The 24,774-nt window shown below is 45.1% G+C and overlaps 1 protein-coding gene across 1 annotated transcript in view; it reads right to left on the bottom strand.

Annotated features, from left to right (window-relative positions):
• The window catches only part of AKAP12 (A kinase (PRKA) anchor protein 12), a 135,472-nt gene extending 119,972 nt beyond the window's left edge, over positions 1-15,500 (bottom strand). The window contains exons 1-2 of the mRNA XM_006882799.1: positions 15,346-15,500; positions 14,597-14,615 (exon numbers count right to left, since the gene is read on the bottom strand). Of these exons, the coding sequence (XP_006882861.1) occupies positions 14,597-14,615; positions 15,346-15,500 (174 nt within the window). The remainder of the gene's footprint in view (positions 1-14,596; positions 14,616-15,345) is intronic.
• Between the last annotated feature and the right edge of the window lie 9,274 nt (positions 15,501-24,774).

The raw sequence follows: 24,774 nt of genomic DNA, 5'->3' as shown, positions 1-24,774 counted from the left end.
TTACAATACCTTCTTTTTTTAAGCTATAGGGAGGTGAAAACTGTTAACACACTCAGTTGCTAATCAAAACACTGGTGGCACGAGGCATGAAGTAGTGAGCTTACACACTTTCACTAAGTAGTTGTTGGTGGGATGATCGTTAAGGGAGGGAACAAATATTGCCACAATATGAATGAATGCAATAGAATGTAAATGAAGGACTGTATGAACACAATGTATATGTGTGAAACACAATGTATATGAAGGATAAAAAGATTTAATAATAATAAACAAACAATGGGGAAAAATAAAGCAAAAGCATTGGGGAAAATCCAAGATCATTCAGAGGAGCCTCAGAAGAAAGACCTGGCAATCTAAAATAGATCCATGGGAAATTCTACACGTTAGAGTTCTGCTCTGAATATACAGGAGGCTGTCATGTGTCATAATTAAGTTGACAGCAGTTAGTCTGGTCTTGTTTACTTTTAGAATAATTTTTATTCTTTCTCTAAGAAAAGAAAAAGGGCTTTCTCCATCTGTGATTTTTCTGGTTAGTAACTTAAAGCCCTAGGTTGGTTTTTTGGTTTTGGTTTTTATTTGCACTGGGGTTGAGGGGTATGTGGTGCATGTGTTACAAACTTTTAGTCATGATCTCCTAGAGGTTGAGGGTGAGAAGTTGACTGTGCCACCCGTTGGCCCAAGATTGGGTAAGGAATGCATAGAATTTCAAGGCTCCTAGGGATTGCTTAAGAAACTTTCTCTGACCAAAGTCATACTTGAAACCACACCAGACTTCCTTGAATACTTTAGCATTCTGTGCATTCCTCCTGTCACGGGGAGACTGTTTATCAGACACAGTTCCCAAGTGACTAGAAATCTCTGGTCACTGTTGCAAAGCTAGATACATCCTAGGTCCTCTTTAATGACCACAGCAGCTCTGTGGAGAACAAAGAGAAGAAAGCCATTGGAGCATTTAAAAGATTATAGATGGCTACAACAGTGAGCAGCTGTCATTGTGTATTGTCGAGTGGGAACCGACCCACAGTTGACCCTCTGGTGGGTTTTCAAAGGCAGTTAATCACACGGGAGAAAACTGTTCATCCTTCACTCACGGAGCAACTGGTGGCCTCGAACTGTATGCCTTTGGGATTGCAGCACAGATTCTTGCCACTAAGCCACCAGAGCTCCTGGCATGTAATCTATATTTTACATAGTACTATGAAAAGACAACTCGATTTTTGTTCCTTTATAACTCAACATTTTTTTGTCTAAATGTCTTAAGTTACGTCAGGATTGTTGTTTTATGAGTCGGAACCAACCCATAGCTGACATTCCAGTGGGTTTTCTGAAGCAGTAAATCGCACAGGAGAAGATTGCAGCTGATGGATTCAAACCTGGTGACTTTCGGACTGCAGTACAGCTTCTTACCACTAGGCCAACAGAGCTCCCTTCTATCAGGATGGGAGAGAAAATCCTAATAATCAGGACTGATTCAGTCCACTTTAGTGGAGACATTTTCCATTGCTTTTCAACAACTTACATATAAAACAGAGGGGGAAAAAAGTCAAACCAGACATTTAAATATTTAGATCAACTACCTAGGAGTTAGGAACTGCTGTCTAAATACTGGCTAGCCACATCGTTCCTGAAATCATTAAGAACAAATCACCACAGAAAAACTCTTTCTTTGTAATTTCCTGGGGATTATATACATCAGTTACTCTTCCACCCACTCCTCGCTCGTGGTCTAGCAACTCCAATCTCAAGTACACAGACCACATTTAAGGTTGAACTAGTCACACAACTCATTCATTGTTCCTCTGCTATGGAGTAACAGGGCTTTACAAAAAAACAGTTGAGGGAGAATTTCAAATGAAAGTATATAAAGGGGTATTCTACAGAGTTCCTGAAATTGCTGGAAAAAATATACACAAGAAATGAAAATGTCAAAAAGGTGGTGGGTGGTTGCTGTTGTCAAGTGTGGGTATTCATTATGGTGACCCGAGGTATAACACAACTAAAGTCCGCACAATCCTGCACCATCTTATCGTATGTAACGTTTGGAGTTTACTGCACTTGTGGTGCCAATTCAGCTCACTGAGGGTTTCTAAATCCAACCAGATGCACTGTCCTCTATTTGATTCAGACTCACCAGTACCTTTCACTGAGTTTCCGAGGCAGTTAACCTGTCACAGGTACAGGGACGACCCACGGGTGGATTCCAGCAGCCCGAGACCTTCTGTGTAGCAGCGCACCAGCACCACAGTGGTTCCTTTCTAGTGATTCCAGGAACCAGAACCCATGTTCATAATGTTGTGTTTGCTATCACTTTAAACAGGTGTGCCGCATGCAAGCCCTGGTATTTTCAGTTGCTTCCTACAGATCTGAAAGAGGAAAATGAATAATGAAGATGGAAGAAGAACCACTGTCTTTGAATGGTACTGTTGGAGGAGAGCATTGACTATTCCATGGACTGGCAAAAGAACAAATAGGTCTGTCATGGAGGAAAAGCAACCCGTGTGATCCTTAGAGGCAAGAATGGGGAAATTTTAGGCATATTTTCAGAAGAGGGGCAGTCCTTGGACAGAGACATCATGTTGGGAGGATCAGTGAAAGAGAAGACTCTTTCCAAGATGGACTGACACAGTAATGAGGCAAACGGGCTTGAGCATGAAGGAGATGGTAAAGATGGTGCAGGATAGGGTAGGGCTCAGATGTGCTGCTCACAGGGACTGTATATTTAGCTTAGTGGGAAGGAGTTGTGCTGCCAACACCCAAAGGCACGTGGTTCAAATTCACTAGCCACTCCGCGGAGAAAAATGGGCAATCTTCTGCCGTGGAATTTATTGCCACCGGAGGGTCAGCTATAGGGCAGTTCAGACTCCATGGTACATAACAACTGAGCCCTTGTTCACTCCAGAGCACTAACAACATCACAACAATATATACTTGATGGAGTGAAAAAACTATCAAGGCTACGAAGAAGCATACGTGAAATAAGATTAAAGGCAAGAAAACTCTGTGAGGTAGTTCTACCTGTCACATGAGGTCACTGGGTCAGAATCTACCTGATGACGTCCACAACACCAGGGAGGAACAAGAGAATACTGGTCATCCTGGTAAAACCAGACTGTAATGGCGCGATTAGATCAGATTACAAACAATATATTCAGGCACAAAGAACAATGTCAAACTATGACATCTGGGGGAAAGGCGTGTTGCGGTGAGGATGGCTTAGGACAGGGCAGGGTTCAGAGCTAATGCATGTAGGGTCACTATGCATTGCAGATGACTCATGGCACATATTAACGTGGGGAAATGACAATGACTTCTTTGGAAGCAGAGATAGATAAACATCTCCCAATTAGCTTCACTGCTTAGCCCCCAGAGGGAAGAAAAGCCAGTTCCTTATCAGCCTCTCATTTGTGGTTGGACCCGGATGTGCTGGGTAGGATAGTCAGGGTTGAAAGAACTCTCTCTGAAGCCGTTAACTTGCTAACTTCAATTCTGTGGCATCTCTTATCTAGTCTTCTCTCTCAATCATTTATTTTGAGGTCCGCCCACCTTTTCCATATCCATGGAGAAACTTACAGATTCAAACCGAGTACTTTGGTGATTCCAGTGCAGCTTCTTACCACTAGGCCACCAGAGCATCTTAGCAACAACTGTGCACTGTCAGGGTGTGGTGGCTGTGTATCAGATGTTCTGGCTATCACAGTAGCTTTGTGATCTTGTATGCTGACTAACCTAGCAGATACCATTAGACCCATTTCATTGAGAACTTTTTTGTTTGTTTGTTTCTATGGTTCCTAATTATTTTTCTCCATTTATTTGTTACAGTTGTATTTTTTTCTCATTTTTGAGTCATAACTGCTTCACTTCCTAAATGGAAGTTATTTCTTTTATCTCATTAAGCATTTTCACATGGTCTACTGGAAAACGTTGGTTTTCAGGGAGCTGCACTTCACAAACTGCTGCTCAGCTCTACCAAAGCACACAATTTAGAGGCAGAAGAACTGGATTCAGGCTCAGCCTCTGCCAGTTACTAGTTTTGTTTAAGATTGTCTACTAAATAACAACAATATTATTAGTTATTATACAAGTTGTCATGAAATTAATGCATGTGAGAGATTTTCTTAAAAAAAAAACACGTAAGGGAGCTCTGGTGGCCTAGTGACAAGAAACTGCACTGCAATCCCAGAGGTACGCGGTTTGGATCCACCAGATGCTCTGCTGGAGAAGGAGGGACTATCTCCTCCTGTACCAGTCAGATCTGATTTGACGGTATACACACAGACAAATAAAATAAAATAAAATTTTTTAAAAAAGCATAGACTATGGAATGTTAGTGGGGGGGGTGGGGTGGGGTGGAGATGTCCTGTCTAGGAGTGGAAGCTGGGTCCCCTGCACAACTAAAACCAAAACCACGCCAGTTCTGACTCACATCAACCTTCAGTGGAATTTCTGAGACTGAAAATCTTGACCAAAGGAGACCACCCAACTTTCTCCTGCAGAGAGGCTAGTGGATTCAAACTGCTGACCTTTTGATTAGCTGCTCGGTACATTATACATATCAGGGTCCTGGTGTTGTTCCCTGCATGGAAGGGGAGGATTTGACCATCAAACTACGATTGTCCCCGGTTGTTGATGTTAGGTGTCGACACGTGTGTGCTTTTATGTGCCATCAAGTCAAAACTAACCCATAGTTGCTTGTCGGGTTTTTCAGAGGCAGCAAATGGCACAGGAGGAGACTGCCCATCTCTCTCCCATGGAGCAGCTAGCGGATTTGAACTCTGTGCCTTTGGGATGGCAGCACAACTCCTTACCACTAACGCGTGTCAGCTCAAACCACTATTGCTATTAGGTGCTGTCGGGGCAATTATGACTCATAGTGACCCTGTGAACAGCAGAGCTGAACCCTGTCCTATCCTGTGCCATCTTTACCTACTCTGACAGACGCCAGCCACTGCCGCAGTCACTGTGTCAATGCATCTGGCTGAGGGTCTTTCTCCACCCAAGAGAAGTGCTCCTTATCTTGCAGATGTCCTCTATATTACTGTCTACTGGAAACTTCTCTTTATCTTTATGTCTCAGATTGCTACTGCTGAATTAGTCCTCTTTACTGTATTATTAACTTATTCAGATTCACAGCAACCCCTAGGTTTCCTAGGCTGTAAAATCATCACAAGAGGAACTCAACAAATTCAGCTCATTGTCAGATGTATGCACAGGGAGCTCTGCCAGTGGCATCTAGGAGTTAAGGAATTGGTCTATTAACTAAAAGGCTCTCTCTGATGGTTCGAGTCCACCAACAAGCTCCACAAGAAGATAAACAATCTACTCTTGTGCAATTTACAGCCTGTGAAAATCCACTGGCAGGTCCACTATGAGCTGGTTCTGAGTCTGAGTTACTGACACATACGGGTAACTGGGCGTCTCTTCTCTGGACTCTCCGCCCCACCACTCCCAGCTCTGCAGCAGGAAAGTTCCTGGAGCTCAGAAGCCAGTGAAGACACACACCCACAATTAAGAGCCTACAGTGCCCGGAAGGCTCAGGGAGACAGAATCTTCTTCCCACCCTCGGCGACGTGACTCAAGCTCTCTTCCCCGACTTCTGGGCCAGCCAATTGTGATAAACTCATGCCTTCCTGGTTTCTCTGCAGAATCATGGAACAAGGGGCGTGTTAAACAGACCCACAAGGAAGTGTTTTCAGAGGCAATCAGGTGCAAGCAATCTTAATGTTCCTCAAAGGTTCAATAAGGAGAAGAGCCTTTCACTGAACACATCCTTACTCTGAAGGGCTCAGGCCATTTATCGGAGCCCCTGTTTGTCCCTAACACTGTAGAAGAAAGGGACGGAGTTATATTTTCTTTAACTGTTTCCTTCGGGTGACTGGAGGGAATCACGGGGGTGTCACAGTCTGAGACGCCCAGTCTCCAAGCGGCTGTTACCCAGCCTGCCCTAGTGGACCAATGGTCAAGCCTTCAACTGCTAACCAAAAGGTTGGTGGTTCAAACACGCTCTGCAGCTCTGAGAGAAAGATGTGGCAGCCTGATTTCAAGAAGATGCCCGGCCTAGGGAACTCTCTGGGGTAGCTCTCCTCTGTCACATAAGGTCACTCGAATCACAACTGAATGGACAGGACCAAGATGGGTAGAGGGGAATAAACACCCTTCCAACATCATCTCTTCCTAAGCTGGGTGGCATCTGTGCACTGGACCTGGACCACCTTTCCCCAGGCAAAGCTCAGCTCCTCTCCAGACATGCCCAGGCCACCTGACCCCTTAAAGCAAGGTGCCCACACCAGGGAACCCACTAACTCATAGCCACCCAATGAACAGCAGATCGGAGTGTCCCCCTAAACTGCACCTTCCTCACCGTCTCTAACATGCTTGAGCCCATTGTTACGGTCACAATCCTTGCCTCTAAGGAGCATCCTGGTTGCCCCTTCTCTAAGACAAATTTGTTCTTTTGGCAGTCCATGGGATGTTCAACACTCTTCTCCAACACCGCAATTCAAAGCCATCTATGATTCTTCTGTCCTCCTTATTCATGGTCCGACTTTCTCATGTATAAGAAACAACTGAAAATACCATGGCTTGCATTCAGGTGCACCTTAGTCTTTACACTGACACTCTTGCTCTCTCCCACTTTGGAAATGTCCTTAAGAGCAGATTTCCCCAATGAAATTAAGTTTTTAATTTTTTACTGCTGTTACCACAGATAAGTGGTGCTAGTCTTTCCCTCTTAAGAACTGGCTTATCTCATTTATAACTCAAATGTAAAACAGGCATTAAGGCTGGAAGAACAGAGCAAGAGAGTTTCTCCTTATTTTAATAAAACATCACCAAGAAACTGTAGAGAAGTAAAAATACTTTTGAACTTGAAAGACTATCTGTACTTAGAGAAGTGACCAGAGGATGACCCTGTGGTTTCCAGTTTAGACCGGTCCTGTCTGCTTTTTTCTGGGAAAGCACATTTATTCCAGTGAGCAGGCCAGGCTGTCTTTTGTTATGAGGAGTCAAATGTTGCTGGGGGGAGTGGGAGGTGGGATGGGTGGACCCCTAGGCCTGCATTTCTGTCCCAGGGGGTGCACTTCTGCTGCCTCCACCCCAGAGCCCAACATTTTCCAAATCAAAAGAATGAAGAAATGGCTGGCAACGGGAAGATTCTCGATCATTCCCAGAGGAGAAATGTAAAAATCAAGTATCAAAAAAAAAAAAAGAAAATGAAAGGCAGATTTACTCACATGGAAAGTAAAGGGAGCGAGTCAAGGCACAAGGCTTTTACCTCGGCTTCTTGTTTCTTTTAAACTTGCTTTTCCCCCTTACTTGATGCAATTTCTAGGGGAAGACACTAGTTTTTTAAAAAGTACTTAACAGTCAAGCAAGCTCAAGCCTTTCACGCTCTGAAAATGAGTCCAGGTCACAACCAGACAGTGTGCAGGAGAAAAGCATGTGGCCATTAAACAGGACAAGGAGCGTCTTAAGAGAAACGTGTCAAGGAAACTGAGGGGGCACCCCACACCTAGCAGGCCTGGCAGACACCTGAAAACCCGACATCCACCAAGGACAGAATGTGGGAAACCTCAGGAGCGGATGCTCAGGGGGAGAAGCTCTTTGCAAAGTAAATTTAGCAAGTGCTATGGAAATTTAAAATGCATATAAATCCTTTGATCCAGCCATTGCTTTCCCAGAAATTTATCCTAGAGATATCCTCGCACATCTCCAAAGATATGTGAATTAGTAGATATGTGATGTGACCCTCGCATCATTTAATTACAGCAAGAGGGACAAGGGGACTTAACACAGGGGGTGGGTTAAATCCATTATAGTCCGTTGCGATCGAGTCAGTTCCAGGTCCTAGCCACCCTTTTTTTTTTTCTATTGTATTATTTTTACGTGTACCGTCAAATCAGATCTGACTGGTACAGGAGGAGATTGTCCCCTCCTTCTCCAGCAGAGCATCTGGTGGATTTGAACCGCATACTTCTGGGATTGCAGTGCAGCGTCTTGCCACTAGGCCACCAGAGCTCCCTCTACCCACCCTTTTTAGGGTTGCTGAGGCTGTAAGTCTTTATGGGAGGAGACTGCCTGTCTTAATCCTGAGGAGAAGCTATGGTACTCCCCAAAGCCAAACCCACTGCTGTTGATTCTGGACCACAGTACCCCGCTGCTATTGTTCTTGTTGTTAGGTGCCATTTAGTAGAGTATAACTCATAGCTACCCTATGAACAACCGATCTGATGAACCCTGGCCTGGCCTGTGCCATCCTCACAATCTCTGCCACACTCAAGCGCACTGCTGCAGCCACTGTGTCAATCCACCTGGCTGAGGGTCTTCCTCTCCTTCCCCGACCCGCCGTCTTTCCAAGCACGATGTCCTTTTGCAAGGAATAGTCTCTTGTAGCAACATACCCAAAGCATGTGGGATGAAGCTTTGCCTCCAAGGAGCACTCTGGATGCACTTTCTCCAACACGTACCTGTTCACTCTTTTGGCAGTCCGGGGGCTACTCAGTCCTCTCCTTCAACACCACTACTTAAAAAGGCATCGATTCTTCTGTCATCCTAATTCATTGTCCAGCTCTCAGATGTATAGCAAGTGTGCAAAGTAACCCTACAGACCAGGGCAAAACTGCCTCATGGGATTCCCAAGGTTGAAATCTTTACAAAAGCAGACCATCCCATCTTCCTTCTGAAGGGGCTGGTGGGTTTGAACTACTGACTGTGTGTAGTCAGTAGTTGGGTGTTTTAACCACTCAACCACCTGGGTTCCTTGTTATGTGCCCCTGCTGTTATGAGGGGTCATGGGTCAGCTGCCACTCAGGGACTTCATGTCCGAAGCCGTGGCCAGTCCTGCACCAGCCTCACAACTCTTCGTACGTTTGAGTTCACTGCTGCAGCTACTGTTAACCAGCCTCTTTTAGGGTCTTCTTCTTCTCCCCTGACTCTCTACCAAGCTTGACGTATTTCTCCAGGTTCTGTATGGCACTACCACCCATAATATGAAAGCTTATATACTGTTAAGAAGCATGGAGGTAGATCTTTATGGCCTAATGTGAACAGCCAAAACTGAGGTTGCAGAGTATGTGTGATATGCTGGGAAGAAAACACATGTGACTTATGTGTGATCTACTGTGAAGAAGAGACTCTTCTTAATATAGGAGCTTTGGTGGCCGAGTGGCAAGAAGCTACACTGCAATCCCAAAGGTACACGGTTCGAGGCCACCAGCTGCTCTGTGGGAGAAGGATGGTCAATCTCCTCCTGTGCGATTAACAGCCTCTGAAAACCTATGGGTCGGTTCTGACTCTCCCATACCCAACAACAACATTCTTAATATACTGCACCCACATGAAGTTTATGAAAGACTATTCTAGAGACTATAGACATTGGCTTAAAACAACTGTCCAAGGGACCACTCTGCAGTGGGTGACAGGACACTTTCATGTTTTTCCCTGTTCTACAAATTGAGGTTCTCAACCACTAGCATTTTTTTAAAAGATAAAAATTTAGTGAATCCCATTACACACTGACTCTGAATAAAAATCACTTCACCAAGTGTAAGCAAATGCTTCTGCTGGTCTTTGTAAAGCTTTTATGATTTGAAACTGATAATGTCACTTCCAAACAAGAAAACTCAATTGCTCATGATAAGAAATCAAAATCCATTACAAGTTACTAATATGTCACACAACCCTTTTATGAGATGTCTAATGACCGGAGGGCACCGAATAATAACAACAAATGAGTTGGAAATAAAAGAATTACCACAGACACAAAATACTCCCTACAATCTCTTTTAGTACTGGAGCCTTGGGATGCAGTGAAGAGCTCAATCAATGGCTGACCCCAAGCTCTGTGCCAGGAACCTGGAGCAGGGAAAGGAGGAGGCAAGCTGCTTCCATAACAATGTACAACCTTGGGAACTGGACAGGGCAGCTCTGCTCTTCCTACAGGTTCCTCCAAGTGGTGCCACAGGTGTGGCTTGAGCATGGTAGAAATGGTGAGGGTGCCACATAGGGCAGGGTTCAAGTCCATTGTTCCCAAGGTCAGCAGGGGTCCTAGCCAACATGACGACACAACGTTTGGTTTGGATATATTCTCCAGTAAGATGGTTTTGCAGGAAAACAGTTCAAAATCTAATCGATAGTTAATTCGTTTCCGTGGATCTGATAACAGGAAGGTTGTCAGTTCAAATTCACTCAATGGCTCTGAGAAGTAAAGACCTGGCCACCAGCTTAGATTCCAGCCAAAAATCCCTTCCCTAACTACAACAAATATAATACAAGTATTATTTAAAAGCATAACAATAAGCATGTACATTTATAAGATACAGTATTTTTCTGTTCCACATATTTTTCCACTATATGATTTTTAAAATACATTCATTTAGGGGAGCTCTGGTGGCCTAGTGGCAAGGAGCTGCAACTACAATCCCAGAGGCACACGGTTCGAATCCACCAGATGCTCTGCTGAGAAAAGGAGGGACAATCTCCTCCTGTACCAGTCAGATCTGATTTGACGGTACACACACATACACACAAAAAAAATTCATTTATTCTAAACTGGAATGTCTTCCTTTTTATGTCTTTATTTTTCCTTTATAAGAGAACTAAGGACATTTAGTGTCTCTTTTTCGAAGAAGCAAAAGCATGTATTATAGTCTTCCCAGAACGCTGAAAGCTGTAGGTATAATTTTTCACCCTCCGCCTGACTAGAGAGTGTAGAATGATGAGACCAAGGATAGGCACCATGGAGCAGCATCTTACTTTCTCTGGTATTCTATTTAAGTACTAAATACGCAGTAAAGTGGATGAAGAATAAAAGAAATTACATCCCAGTATTTCTTTATAGCAAGACATCTTACTGTAATTTTATTTTATCTCATAAAATATCAAGCTAGAACAATCCTTCGAACAGTGTGGCTTAAAGTCATAAAGTGGCAGATAGGAATCCTCTCAGCAGGAACCCAAGGATGCACGCCTGAACCTTGATCCTCAGAGGGGCGCGGAGTTCAAGTGGAAGTCTCTCCATTGGCCTCATACTCCTAAACTGAACCTGCTGGACAGAGTGGTTTCCAAGCCTGGATTCCGTATGGGAAGGAGCCCTAGTGTCGCAGTGGTTAAAGTGCTTGGCTGTAATCCAAAAAAAAGTCGTGGTTCGAGCCATGCCTTCTCCTCAGGGATAAAGTGTGGCAGTCACATTCCATAATGATTAAAAAGAAACAAACAATAATCACTGCCAAAACCCCAGTCACTGAAGTGGATTTCAACTCGTAACCCTCCAGTGGGCTCTGGGCTTGGATTCCTGCCCTAAATCCCACAGCACAGTTCTACTCACGCTTACAGGGTCATTATGACAGGAAGGGATTCAGTATCAAAGAGGTCTTTTAAAAAAAATCTTTCTAGAAGCAGACTGCCAGATCATGAAGCAGGTGGTAGGTTTGAAGCACTAGCTTCTCAGTTTGCAGCCAAGTGCTTTAACCACTGCACTACCAGAGACCGTTCTCCACATCTACCAGTCTATACTAGACTACGGAGAAGGTGTTCTATCCTCCCAGGATTCCTAGCTGACCTACACACACACACACACACACACACACACACACACACACTTCTCTCCCCATTTTTGGTCCCTAATTTGGTTCTAATTGGAAAGCAGTATCTTTTATAATCTGGAAAAATCCATAGGAAGAAGATAGACACACATACAAACATGCCTTTAGTAACAAAAGTAGCCCTAGTAGTCCAAAGGGAGTTCTGGTGGTCTAGGAGTAAGGAGCTGTGCTGCCAACCTGAAGGCATATGGTTCAAATCTACCTGCTGCCCTGCTCTGAGGGAGAAAAACGAGCAACCTCCTTCCGTGCAATTTACTGTCTCTGAAAAACCTACCAGAGGGTCAGTTATCAGTTATTAACCTGACCGACCGTTCATAGTAACCAAGTAGTCTAAAGGTTAGGCACAAGGCTTCTAACCAAAAGATCAGTGGTTCAAACCTACCCAGAAGCTCCCAGGAAGACAGACCTAGCAAAGCCCATGGGACAACTCTACTATGTCACACAGGTTTGCTGAGTCAGAATCAATGGCACCCCACAACATTAACAAACAGGAAATTCTCTCTTAATCACTTTCCAGCCCTTTTGGTGCAATACTAAGGACTTTAAGGTCACCTTCATCCTGTATGCCCACATGTGAAGTGAGGGCAAGCAGGAAGTATAGAGAGAGAGGAATCAGGAAATGCATCCGGCCAACTCTGTTGTTGGTTTCAATACACAAAGGCAGGGATGCACTTAAATCTGGAAGCTGACAAGGATTCACCCAAGAGAGCACGTTATGGGTTCTTGTAAGCAAACGAACCACAGTTTGAAGGGCTGCCACCTTGTTGCATTTCTATCTCTAAAACCACTGTCTACAGAAAGCATATGAAAAGACTCATCAATCCATACCTTTGAACCTTGATTCCAGAAACAAACATAAAAAACACCACTCAAGTAAACTCATCACTGGTCACTCCATCCTTTCTTGCTACCTGCAAATACTCTTCCAAAGACAAATTTAGGAATGAGGCAAGGCTTTATTTACCTCCTGTATTTAGACAAGCTAATCTTCCTGGCCCCAGAAGTAGACAAAAGTCTCAAAATTAAACCTAGCAAAATGGTTAAACAAGTAATCTTCCCTAAAAGTTCACACGTGAAGTTTGATTGGGGCTGGGGGTGGGGCTGGGGAGGGGTGGTGTCTGGAAGGTGTACTTTCCATTTTTTTAAAATACACCACGCCACAGACAATAACACCATTTTTGCGTCAGAGTGTCTCAATCTTAAGTAACCAAAATCTGGTTGAACTATCCTTTGGACCTGCTAAGAGCTGGGACTGATAACGCAGTTAGTTCAGAAGCAGACACCAGCTGATAGCTGAAATTAGCAGAAAAAAGGGAAAGTAAACCTAATTACTAACTAGGCAACATGCACGTAATATAAATGTCATTCAGCTGGGGAAAAGTCGGCCAACAGCTTGTAATTTATGATAGATCTTGTTGAGGATGGCGCAGGGCAGGGCATGGTTCTGATCTTTTGTTCACAGGGTTGCTGTGAGTGGTATCAACTCAATGGCACCTACCACCCTCCCCCACCCCATGGAGAGAAAGCGCTTACTAGCCTAAATTCCCCCTAAATGTTCATACACCCAGAAAGCTCCAGATGCAATTCCTAACTTAAATATGAAGCAACCTTACCTGACCAATTTGAATGTGTTGTATTTTAGATCAAATGCAATACTAAGCCATATGCTGTCTACAGAAAATTAAATCCAAGTGCACATGCCTGACTTTTTTGCAAAACACACACCAAAACTCACACATGATTAATAATCCTACATACTGACTGAAGTCACTATCTGATCACTGATACTCAAGGACCAAGAATAGCTTCAATTTGAAACAGAGCAAATAATAGAAACCTTCCTTCTTTCCACAAGTATTTCTTGAAAGCCTACTACGTGCAAATATTTGTTACACCAATCATGAGTGAAATAGGTATGATCTCTGCCTGGGGAAAGCTTTCAAAATAGTTTGAGAACACTCCCAAGTGGTGTCTGCAACTTCATGATGGTGGAAAAGTCTGAGAACAGGGGACCATGGTGCTTTGAAAGCCTAGAGTAGAAGAGGTCAAGAATTTGAGCTTAAAGTTCAAGAGAGGAAGTAAAGGTAACATGCTGAGTCATTCGCAACTGGGGAGCCCTTTAGGGGGGAAAAAAACCCCAACTACCCCTAACTAAATACCACCTTACTGAGGTCTTCAAACCCTGAGTCATAAATTTTGCTGGTTGAAATGAAATGCCACACATTTTTTCAAGGGTACGGGTAAGTTTATTGATTTATCTCCAAATTGATAACTGGGCAGTGGGCCAAGCAGTTCACTGATGTCCTGGACATCATTTCAATCATGTTCCAGAAGGAGGGTGGCTATCCAAGATGGCGGGGACTTAGGAAAGAGAAAGACAGATAAGGCTATGGAAAAGGGCATGTGAGGAGTGCCTGAGAACAATTCACCTTTACTGGAAAGGGAGGACGAGCCGAACGGTCATTTGTGCAGCATAGGAGACCTGGATGAATAATAAAAGCCAAAGGCCAGGGGGAAGGTGCCCTCCGTGCAAGTTTTCAAATGGAACCCAGAAATCACTTTTCAACACTGGAGTTTAATCACGGCTTATGAAGTCATTCTGATCATAGCTGGCATCATAAGGTGATGAATAATACTAAAATATTCATCCTCTGAAGCACAGTTCATTCCTTGGACCAAAAGCTTAGGTTCCAGTTAGCACAGTATTTCTACAGCTCCTGGGCCAAGGGTCTTACAAGCAATTAAATTAGAGGGAAAGACCAGATGTAAACGTCATTTATTAATCGATCTCTCACCCAAAGAGGGGAGGGCAGATACAGCTATCAAGGCAACGAAGTCATAGTGTGGGGAGATTAAACAGTCCTTCAATTCGACAGGGTATTAAGTATGGCTATCACATCTTCTAGAAGGATGTCACAAAGCAAGTGAGGTGACGCCCAGTTTCATGAGCACGCGCTGGGACACAGACCCAGAATACAACGGCCACGCCAAGTCACAACCTTGGCGGCTGGGGACGCCCTGTAGACTTAGAACCTCTTATAAAACGCAGCATTTCCAAGCTCTGGAAGGCTCAGCTTCACCTGCATAGATAACAGGGCGGGGATTGCTCGATCGTGCCTCTAGCCACATCCTTTGAGAACTTCTCACAACTATTCCAATCTCTATTTAGCCAACTGAGTCCTACTGAACCCAAAAGGGTGGACGCGGCAACCTGTCATTTCTTCTGGACAGGGGCGTCTGCCCGGTTGTCTCTGCTGAGCGCGCTGCACCCCGCGGCCCGCGAAGGCTGCATCTGCCCCATCGGCTGCCGCAGGAGGATGGTACCAACCTGGCCACCACCGGCACAGCTGGCATCCCGATTGGGGCGCGGCACAGGGGTCGCTCCACATCTGAGAAAGGGCCAGGGGCTCGGGCTTCCCGGCCCTGGGTTGGGGGTTCGTTCCCAGAAGAGCGCGCAGAAAGCTTTGGCGATGTGCTGGGGCGCATTTCCTGACTGCGGATAGCGCAGTCATCTCCCCCGGGCACCCCACACACAAAGATGCAAGTCCCGGGCCGCGCACGCCACGGTTCTAGTCCCGCCCCGGCGCCTAGACAGAGGGGGCGATCGAGTTTGCAAGGACGAAGTTCTGGCCGATGGGAACGAGCGGAACCCCCGCCCCTTCCCCCCCCCCCCCCCCTGATGATGTCCCTCTCCAAGGACTGGTCTCTCATTGCAACATGTCCAAAGTATGTCCCAGCAGGTGCCCGCGCCCCTACCTTCGCGTCAGGGTCCTCCAGCGCGCCGGGCGCCGCCTCCTCCCCAGGGCCGCTGGCGTGGGGCTCGGGCTCGGGCTGGGCCAGAGGCGCACTCCCCGCCTCGGGCGCCTCGGGGCTGCGCTGCTCGCTCGAGCTGCCGGCGCCCATGGCTTCTCGGCGCTGCGCCCGCGCTCAGCCGCGGGGTCCGCCTCTGCCGGAGCGTAGGGTCCGCGAGGAGCTCGGTGCCCGGCTCGGTGCCCGGCCACGTCCCGCGCGCGCCTTCCTCTCCGCCGGCCTCCGCCGCGCCTCGGCTGCGAATGAAGGAGACGCGCTCGCGGCAAACTCCTTAAAAGAAAAAAAAAAAAAGCCACCACCTCGCGCCTGGTCCCCGCCCCTTGTTTTTCCCTCCCTGCATCACATGAGCACCGCCCAGACACGCCTTGCAGCAGCATCCCCCTGCTGCCAGGACCCGGGCTCAGGCCCCAGGCTAGCCCACCCTGACCCCCGGGCTCCAGGACCACCGGCACAAGCAGGGGGTGCAGGAGGTGGGGAGGGGCTAGGAAGGGGGCGAGCAGACAGGCTCCCAGGAACGTGCTTTCGCTGGGTTTTTCTGAAATGATTGATAACCCAAGGTAGGCGCTTTTGCTGCAGCCGACTTTCAACTGGCGTCTCAAAAGCGATCCCCAGGCTCCCTTTGCTTCCCTTCCGATTGTGCTGCAAGCTAAACATGCATCTTTTTGGCAGGAGGAAAGCTGCGCCCCAGGCTCCTGCGGAGTCTGACCATATTAGGGCACCTCCCAGAGCGCGCGCCGGGAGTGGAGAGGTTAATGCCGTCAGACCCCGGGAAGGGGAGCCCGCTACCAGCCCGAGCAAGTGATGTCAGTCCAGGCAACCGGCAAGACAGCCCCCACCCCCTTTCCCTGGGGAACGTGGAGGGAAGGAGGTTGTTACCGGAAACGTGCGTCCCCTTGGAGCGCGAGGCGCCGGGGTTTACGGTGTGGCCACTGTGGCCCTGGTGACGCTGAGTCTGCGGCCCAGCTGGCTCTCCCCATCAGCGTTGTTGTCAGAAGCTGCAGGATGGACCTTAGAGCAGTCCAAGCGGCTTGGATTTCCCCCTGCGTGAATAGAATATTTATGACTAGAGCCTAGCAGGTGAACTAAGTTAAAATTTTCATTAACATTAAAGCATAAAAGTGTTGAGGTTGTAAAACAAAACAAAACCCAAACCAACAACCGATGTTTACCTAGCAACTAACTTAACTGCCTTAGTTTTCAAAAATAGAAGGAATCACTCATTCAGAATAAAGATCCGTTTGAAATACTGACCCGGAATACCACTAAAATAGACAAAAGCAGGGAATATTTAAGCTCTGGGAAATTTAGTGCCTAACGAATATGGAGTGTTTTGTAAGAGCACCTTGGAAATCAGAGTCATTCTCCAGTAGGAGTTTTTGGAATTAAAAAATTTTCCTTTTAAAAAGGGCCTCTCAGGAAGCAGTGTATTTTCGAAATGCTTGGTCTTAGAGATTTAGAAGCAAGTAGTCACCCGTTTGTACTGTTTCAGAGCATTTTTCTAACACTGCTGTTGTTCGGTGCATCCAGTCACTTGTGACTCAGAGCTAACCTGGAGGTACCGCAGGGTGGAGCCCTGTCAGATCCGGCACCATCTTCACACTCTCTCCTGTGCTTCAGCCAGTCGGTCCATCAGTCCATCTCATTGAAGGTCTTACCCATTTCACTAACCCTCCGCCTTTCCAAGCATCATGTCCTTTTCTAGGGACTGGCCCCTCGTGGCACTATGCCCAAAGTGTGTGCCAAGAAGTCTCACCATACTTGCCTCGAAGGAGCCTTCCAGCTAAATTTCTTCTTAAACAGATTTGTTCATTCTTTTGTCCATCCACAGTATATTCATATTCTTTGCCAATACTACAATCCAAAGGCATCAGTTCTTTCTTGGTTTGCCTATTTATTGTCCAACTTCCATAACATATGAAGGATATGAAAATACTATTACTTGGGTCAGGCCCACCTTAGTCTTTAAAGTGACAGCATTGCTCTTTAAGTACTCTAAAGGCCCTCGGCATTAAAAACCCACCTCATTGCTGTCTAGTTGGACCCGACTCATAGCTGGGTTTTTTCAAGGCAGTAAATCATATGGGAGGAGATTGTCCATCTTTCTCCCACTGAGCCGTCGGAGAAACACTACATTTGGATTAGTGTAACTCCCTCCGGTCTACACACCCAGAACTCTCTCTTTGCAAATATAATCACATTTAATCCTTACAACATCTCTATGATACAGAGAGCGCGCCCTAGTGGCACAGTGGTTAAGTGGTCGGCTGCTAACCAAGAGGTCTTTGGTTTGAACCCACTAGATATCCGTCAGGAGAAAGATGCGGCAGTTTGCTTCCAGAAAGAGCTCTAGCTTTGAATTGCTGGCAGTAGGAGGCCCTGGGCGGAAGGATAGGTTCAACCTGCTAGTTCTGAACCAGTAGGAGGTACCTAGGAGGAAAGACCTGGTGATCTGCTTTAGAAATTACAGCACCTTGATTGTGCAACAGTGAATGAATATATTTTTTTAAAAATAGTGAACTGTGGGAGGGGAAGGGGAGGGAAAGGGAGTAAAAATATGTGCAATTTGATAGGTAAGGTTAGGGAAATTGAAATAATTTGTTCAAATTTGTATTAGAATTTTGTAAATTAGTGGGGAAAAAGTCAGCTTGGGGAGGGGGAAGGGAGGGAGAAGGGGTAAAATGTGAAACAATGAATGAATGAATGAAAATCTAACTTTTCCATAAACTTTTTTTAAAATGACAATTAAAAAAATTTATTTAAATATATATATATCAAAGGAATGAATGAGAAATCCAGCTTTTCTGTAAACTTTCATTAAAATCACAATTGAAAGAAAAAATTTATAAAAAAAGAAAAAGACATTTTGGAACCTTAAAACCTACATAGCAGGTCTTCTCTGCACACACAGGGGTCTCCGTGGGTGGAAACTGACTAAACTGATGGACTTTGCATGCATTTGCTTGGTGTTTTGCCATTGTTTTTATACGTTTTGCTGGTAGAGAAATGGAGGAAACGGAGCCCAAAAGAGTTAAGGTATGAACATTGGTGCAAATTAAAAAAAAAATTAAGTTATGTGCCAAGGTACTGGCAGATGAGAGAGTGGGGTCCACCAAGATGCCAGACATCACAGCAACACGTAACCACCTCACACTTCACTCTCCCTCCCGTGGGAAGCTTTCTAGGATGTCTCTGTCTCCCTGTCAGGGATGTTAGTGGGAGGAACGAAGGGTGTTAGGAGCCAGAAATGCTGGAAGCCTGATTGAGAATCATCGTCAGCACATAGGAAAAAGTATCACTAAGTAGCACAAATACCATCAACTATCAAAATGTTCCCGTTCTGTGAGATAATATTTGTTCGGTTCTTGGGAAATTCACAATAAAGCTTTTCATATCTACTAGCTTTTCAATTTTCAGAAAAGATTACAAGGTCAAAAGAGTTCCAGCCCTCATTTCTACAACCCACGTGTGGAACAAGGCTTCCAGGGTTGGTGTTGGCCCAGATTAGCAACTGCTGGCTTTAGGGTTTTCCAGGTGATGAAAATGATCATATTCTTATTTTAAAGAAGTAAGATGTTATTTTAAGAAATGTGTACATTCTAATACTCCACTCTGTCTGAATTAGCAACACACGAAGGGAATGTGAAGAGTAACTGGCACTTTCATAGCTTCACACAAGCACACCTTGATTTTTGCAGTGATGCAAGTTAATCTCAAGTTCTTTATTGTTGAGAAACACGGTTATGTTATGTATTACTACAGTAATGAGATAACCCAATTGTTGAGAAATGCATCCTGGTGCTCTTGTGGCCTAGTGGGAAAGGAGTTGTGCTGCGATCCCAAGAGCACAAGGTTTGACTCCACCAGCTATTCCGAGGGAGAAAGATGAACATTCTCCTCCTTTTTATATTGGTTTTCATTGATTTATATTGTTGTTGTTATTAAGTGTCGTCGAGTCTAGGCGACTCATAACGACCCTATAAACCAAAGTCATGCTCCCAAGCCAAAGGTGGGTGACTCTACTCCACGGCCCTCAGGCCTGCCTTTACTTGTTTTTGGTGAAACATTCCTCTAGGTCGTATAATCCTGGTCTGTCCACTTGCTGTAGAGAGGTAACTCGTGGTTGCTGTGAAGCCAAACACTGTGACGCTGATGAGTCAAATGAGAGAATGGTCACCCATGATCGACAGTGTTTGGTGAAGCTCCCCAATTAAAACAAGCTTGGAAGCAGGAGTGGCATCCACTTCCATGATAGCTTGCCTCTGGAAACCCTGTGAACCTGGAGAAAGGACGAAAGTCATACAAGTGGGATTTATGGCTTCTGAAAATCCATTCTGAGTTAGTTCAGACTCCATGCCCCCAAGTCAAGCCTGCAAGGGGTTGCTCTCCAGGCTGGAGCGTCTTCAGAACTGCGTGGGTCGGGTCGGACTGTGACCCAGCAGAGGGAGGAACTACCGCGGCCTAGACCACACTTCTTCATCCAGGTGCCCAGTTCCCGCACATCTGGGTCCTTCTCCAAACAGCAGGACGCAGGTGTCACACGCAGCCTCCCAGGGGACAGCTGAGGGGGAGAGTTTGCTTCCCCAAGAGGGTTCATTTTCACAAAAACAAGTTGAGGTTTCTCAAAAACAAATACACGGGGCCAGTAGAGTAGGCGGGGCTTGTATTCTCAGGCTTACATTTGGAGAATTGGAGTCACACTCAAGTGGCATTACAGTCCAAGTAGTGCCTGGCACTCTCCCCAAAAGGTTGTCAGTAATAACATGAAAGGGATGCACAGATAAGGATTTTACAACGTTGTCCATGTGCCCCCTATAAAGAGCTGTGATGGCTACGACGATTGAAACCACATCTAAAATGACTTGTCACCATCTAGATTTGTTCTACAGCTACGGGTTCTTCAGTTTCGTTTAAAACATCTTGGTAGGTGCCTGAGAGCTGACTGTGACTCACAGCGCTCCTTTGTCCAACAATCGGGATCTTTGGTCTTGCACTGTCCTCCCATCTCTGTGTGCTTGAACCCCTTGCCGCAGTCGCTGGGTCAATTCATCCGGCCGAGGAGCTTCCACTGACCCTTCTCTTCTCAAGAACGATATCCTTCTCCAGGGACTGGCCATTCCTGACAACATAACCAAAGTATGCGAGGTGACGTGTTAACACCTCGTTGAGAAGAAGGGCTCTCTCACTGTACTGCTTCCAACGTGGATCTGTGTTCTTTTGACAATCCAACAGTCTTCACCAAGACCACACTTCAAAGGCATTACTTGGGCCATGGCGACTCCTTCTTCTCGAAGCTGCCACTTAATACCTACCTGTTTGTTTTCCCTGAAGAAAAGCCCACCTCTTTCTACATCAAGCTGTCATTTAACTCCCTTTTACATTTCAGAGAAAACTACAAATCTAGATCTGAGGGCCATCGCATCAGCTGATAGCTGACCTGTGTGGGAATTGTCCATCTTTCTCCCTCAGGGCCACTAATGGATTTGAACCACCATACATGCATGGCTACCTAGAAAACTTGAAGAATTGATCATCTATGCAGTCTTTACGGGACACACTGGAAAATTTCCATTTACAAATGAAGTTAGAGGCCAGCCACTTAGACATATATAATAATGCATTTCCAAACACTCAAATTCATTACTGTCCAGTTGGAACCAACTTACAGTTGACACTCCATTTGGGTTTTCAGAGACTGTCCACTAGGCCACCAAAGCTCCTTATAGTCTGTTGTTGGGTCCTGGAGTCGGAACCGACCCATAGCTGACCCTCTGGCAGGTTTTCAGAGGCAGTTAATCGCATGGGAGGAAAATGCCCATTCTTCTTCCGCAGAGCAGCTGGTTTCCTCAAACCGTCTGCCTTTGGGATTGGAGCACGGCTTCTTGCCACTAGGTCATGAGTGCTACCTTCATAGTGTGTGTGTGTGTATTTAATGCTATCCTCAAATTGAAGAGTTTTGAATAATATCATGGAATGCCAGAAGAACAAATTTTCTTGGAAAGAGTACAGCCAGGATGTATTTTTAAAAGCTCCTTAAAACAAGTGCTTTGGGTAAGCTGTCCAAAAGGAGCCAATGCTAGGGAAGGACATGATGGTCAGTGAAGCAGAGGGTCAGCACACTCTTGTGTGTGATGGAGGTGGACTGACGGGCTCAAACAGCGAGCACTGCGGAGCAGGCCCAGGACTGGGCAGGGGTTCACTTTGTTGGATGAATGGAAACCCACATCAGGACTGCTAAGGACAACATCCTCGCAACTTTAAGGAATGGATTGCTTTGAGAGTAAGAGAAAGCAAATTGTTTGTGCAGTCTTTTCACTGACAAAGCTATAAGCTTGGCTCTGATTCAAAGCCAGAATGTCTCTGGCGTCACAAAGGAAGGAGGAGGGAGTGGACCCTTTGTCTTCTCCCAGCCACTGCAGCATCTCTTACAGATACAATTATTTACCAAGGTCTAGTTTACACGGCAACTCCCTATGACCTCCTTTGTGCAGGATGTGTCTAGATGAAAACAAAGCGTAAGGAATGTAGTCTCCAACACATCTGTACCACTGTCATTGCTCCTATCTCTAGAATCAGTCTGCTTCGTACTCATTTTTGACTTGCATACTACGGAGAGAGAATTTGTTAAGATTTTTTTTTTTTAATATTTGGAGGTATCTGGAAGATACACTATAGATCAAGTTACTGTAATCCTCACAATTACAAATCACTCACAAATTCAGGTCACATGGTGGAAAGAATTATTTTAACATATTCATTCAACAAACTTGTATTCAGTGTCAGGCAAAATGCTGGGCCTTTTCAAAATTAAAAATGCTCATTTCTTAAGTCAAAAGCCATCTAATGACATGCACTATAAATGATTATGTTCCTTCCCCCCTCTTCTCCTTCTTTTTTGGTTTTTCTCTTCTAACCTGGATTTCTTTGATTCCCTCTCATCTCTGATTTAGTAATTACTTTTCCGGTTTTATTTTTAATTGTGAAAACATGTTGTTGTTGTGGTTGTCATGTGCCATGGCGTCAGAACTGACTCATAGCTGATCTTCTAGTTGAGTTTTGACAGGCGGTAAATCACACGGGAGGAGATTACCTATCCTTGACCCACTGAGCAGCTGGTGGATTTGAACCACAGGCCTTTGAGAATGTAGCACAGCTTCTTAACATACGACCACCAGAGCTCCCTATGGTGAATATATACACAATAAATCTTTACCAGTTCAACAATCTCCACATGTATGATTCAGTGACATTGATGACAATGGTACCCTTGGTACCAGCAGTCAAGAAATCAAAACACATGTTGCATTAGAAAATCTCCCGTCAAGGACCCATCCATAGTGCTAAAGAGTAAAGTCAGTTTCTTTTTTAAAAAAAAACAATGTCAGTTTAGAGACTATGCACCTGAAAGCTGAACAATGAATAAGGAAGATGAGAAGAATCAATGCTTTCAAGCTGAGGTACTAGAGAAGAGTACTGACTGTCTTTTGGACTGACAAAAGGACAAACAGATTTGTCTTGAAGAAAGTACCAACATGGTGCATCTTAGAGGCAAATATCATGAAGCTCTACCTCACATACTTCAAGCAAGTGGTTAGGGAGGGTCAGTTCTTAGTAAAGGATGTTATGCTTGGAAAAGCAGAGGGTCAGTGAAGAGAAGATCTTCAACAGGATGGATTGACACAGGGATTGTAACAATGGGCTCACGTATCTTAGAGATGAGGAGGCTGGCACAGGATAAGGCAAGTTTCAGGTGCATTGTTCATGGGGTTGCTAGAAGTTGTACTCAGCTTGATGGCACATAACAACAACAATAACATGCCTACTGAAATGGAAGAAGACCTGAAGCACTTGCTGCAAAAAGTCAAGGACTGTAGTCATCAATATGGATCAAAGCTCAACATCAAGAAGACAAAGATTCACACCACTGGGCCAATTGGCAGCACCATCATGGATGGAGAAGAGATTGAGGTTGTTAACAGTTACACCTTGCTCGGCTCCACAATCAACACTCTTAATACCAGCAGTCAGGAAACAAAAAGACAAATTGAATTGGGAAAATCTGCTGTCAGGGACCTCTCCAGAGTTCTGAAAAGTGAGTCTTGGCAGTCTAGAGACTAAGGAGTGCTTGATCCAGGCCATGGTCTTCAGAATTACTTGTTATGCTTCAGAGAACTGGACAATGACTAAAGATGAGAGAAGAAGAATCAGTGCCTTTGAGTTGTGGTGCTGGAGAAGAGTATTGAACATACCATGGACTGCCAAGAAAACAAATAGGTCTGTCTTAGAGATGGTGAAACCAAGTTTCTCCTTGGAGGATAGGAATTTGAAGCTCTGCCTCACATACTTTAGGCACATGACCAGGAGAGACCAGTCCTTGGAGAAGGACATCATACTGGGAAGGGTGGAAGGACAGCACAGGATGGGAAGATCCTGGATGAGATGGATTGATAAAGTAACTGGGACGATGTGGGGAGTGGTTTTGCTGTGTTGGAATTAGTGAGACTGGCTCAGGACAGGGCAGGGTCCAGAGCTGCTGTACATAGGGTTGCTGTAGGTCACAGGTGACTGGATGGTACATAGCAACAACAACACAGCTTTTGTAATGTTGATCTCACATCTACTATATGTTATTTATAGTAAATATATTTTTAATATCTTGCAGGTAATTAAGAACTATTGAAAAGACTAATAGTTGATTCAAAGAAGAATTATGAAAATCTTATGCATTGGGTAAATCTGCTGTCTAGGACTTGTCTAAAGTTGTAGAGTAATGATAATGAATTTAAGACTAAAGTGAGCCTGAACTAAGCTGTGGTATTTTTAGTTGCTTTCTGTACATCTGAAAGTTGGTCAGTGAATTCGGATGACAGGAGAAAAATTGATGTCATTGAATTTTGGTGTTAGAGAAGAGTACTAAATATTCCACAGACCGTCAAAAGAAAAACTTTGACTTGTAGGAAGTGTCACCAGGTGGTTCCGAGAGGCATGTGTGGGGAAACTTCACCTCACATATTTTAGGCATATTGCCAGGAGGGTCCAGTCCTTGGAAAAAGATATCATGCTGGGAAAAGTGGAACATCAAAAGAAGAGAGGAAGGCCTTCAACAAGATGGATTGACATGGTGACTTTAACAATGGACTTGAGCATGTCTGAGATGGTGAGGAGATGCAGGACAGGGCAGGGGTCAGATCTGTTGCTCATAGAGTCCATGAGTCACAGTCAACTTGATGGCACTTAACAACAACAACATATACAATAGAGGATGATTGCTGAATGCATTTTCGAGACCAACCTGTCCAAGTTTCAGCTGATGGCTCAGTGGTAGTCTGCCTTCTTGGGGACCCTCATTCCTATCACTGATTCTTTGCTG

This window comes from Elephantulus edwardii, unplaced genomic scaffold (assembly GCF_000299155.1).
Source record: "Elephantulus edwardii isolate Elephantulus edwardi_28Jun2011 unplaced genomic scaffold, EleEdw1.0 scaffold00024, whole genome shotgun sequence".
NCBI lineage: Eukaryota > Metazoa > Chordata > Mammalia > Macroscelidea > Macroscelididae > Elephantulus > Elephantulus edwardii.
This window is presented reverse-complemented; position numbering and strand designations above follow the sequence as displayed.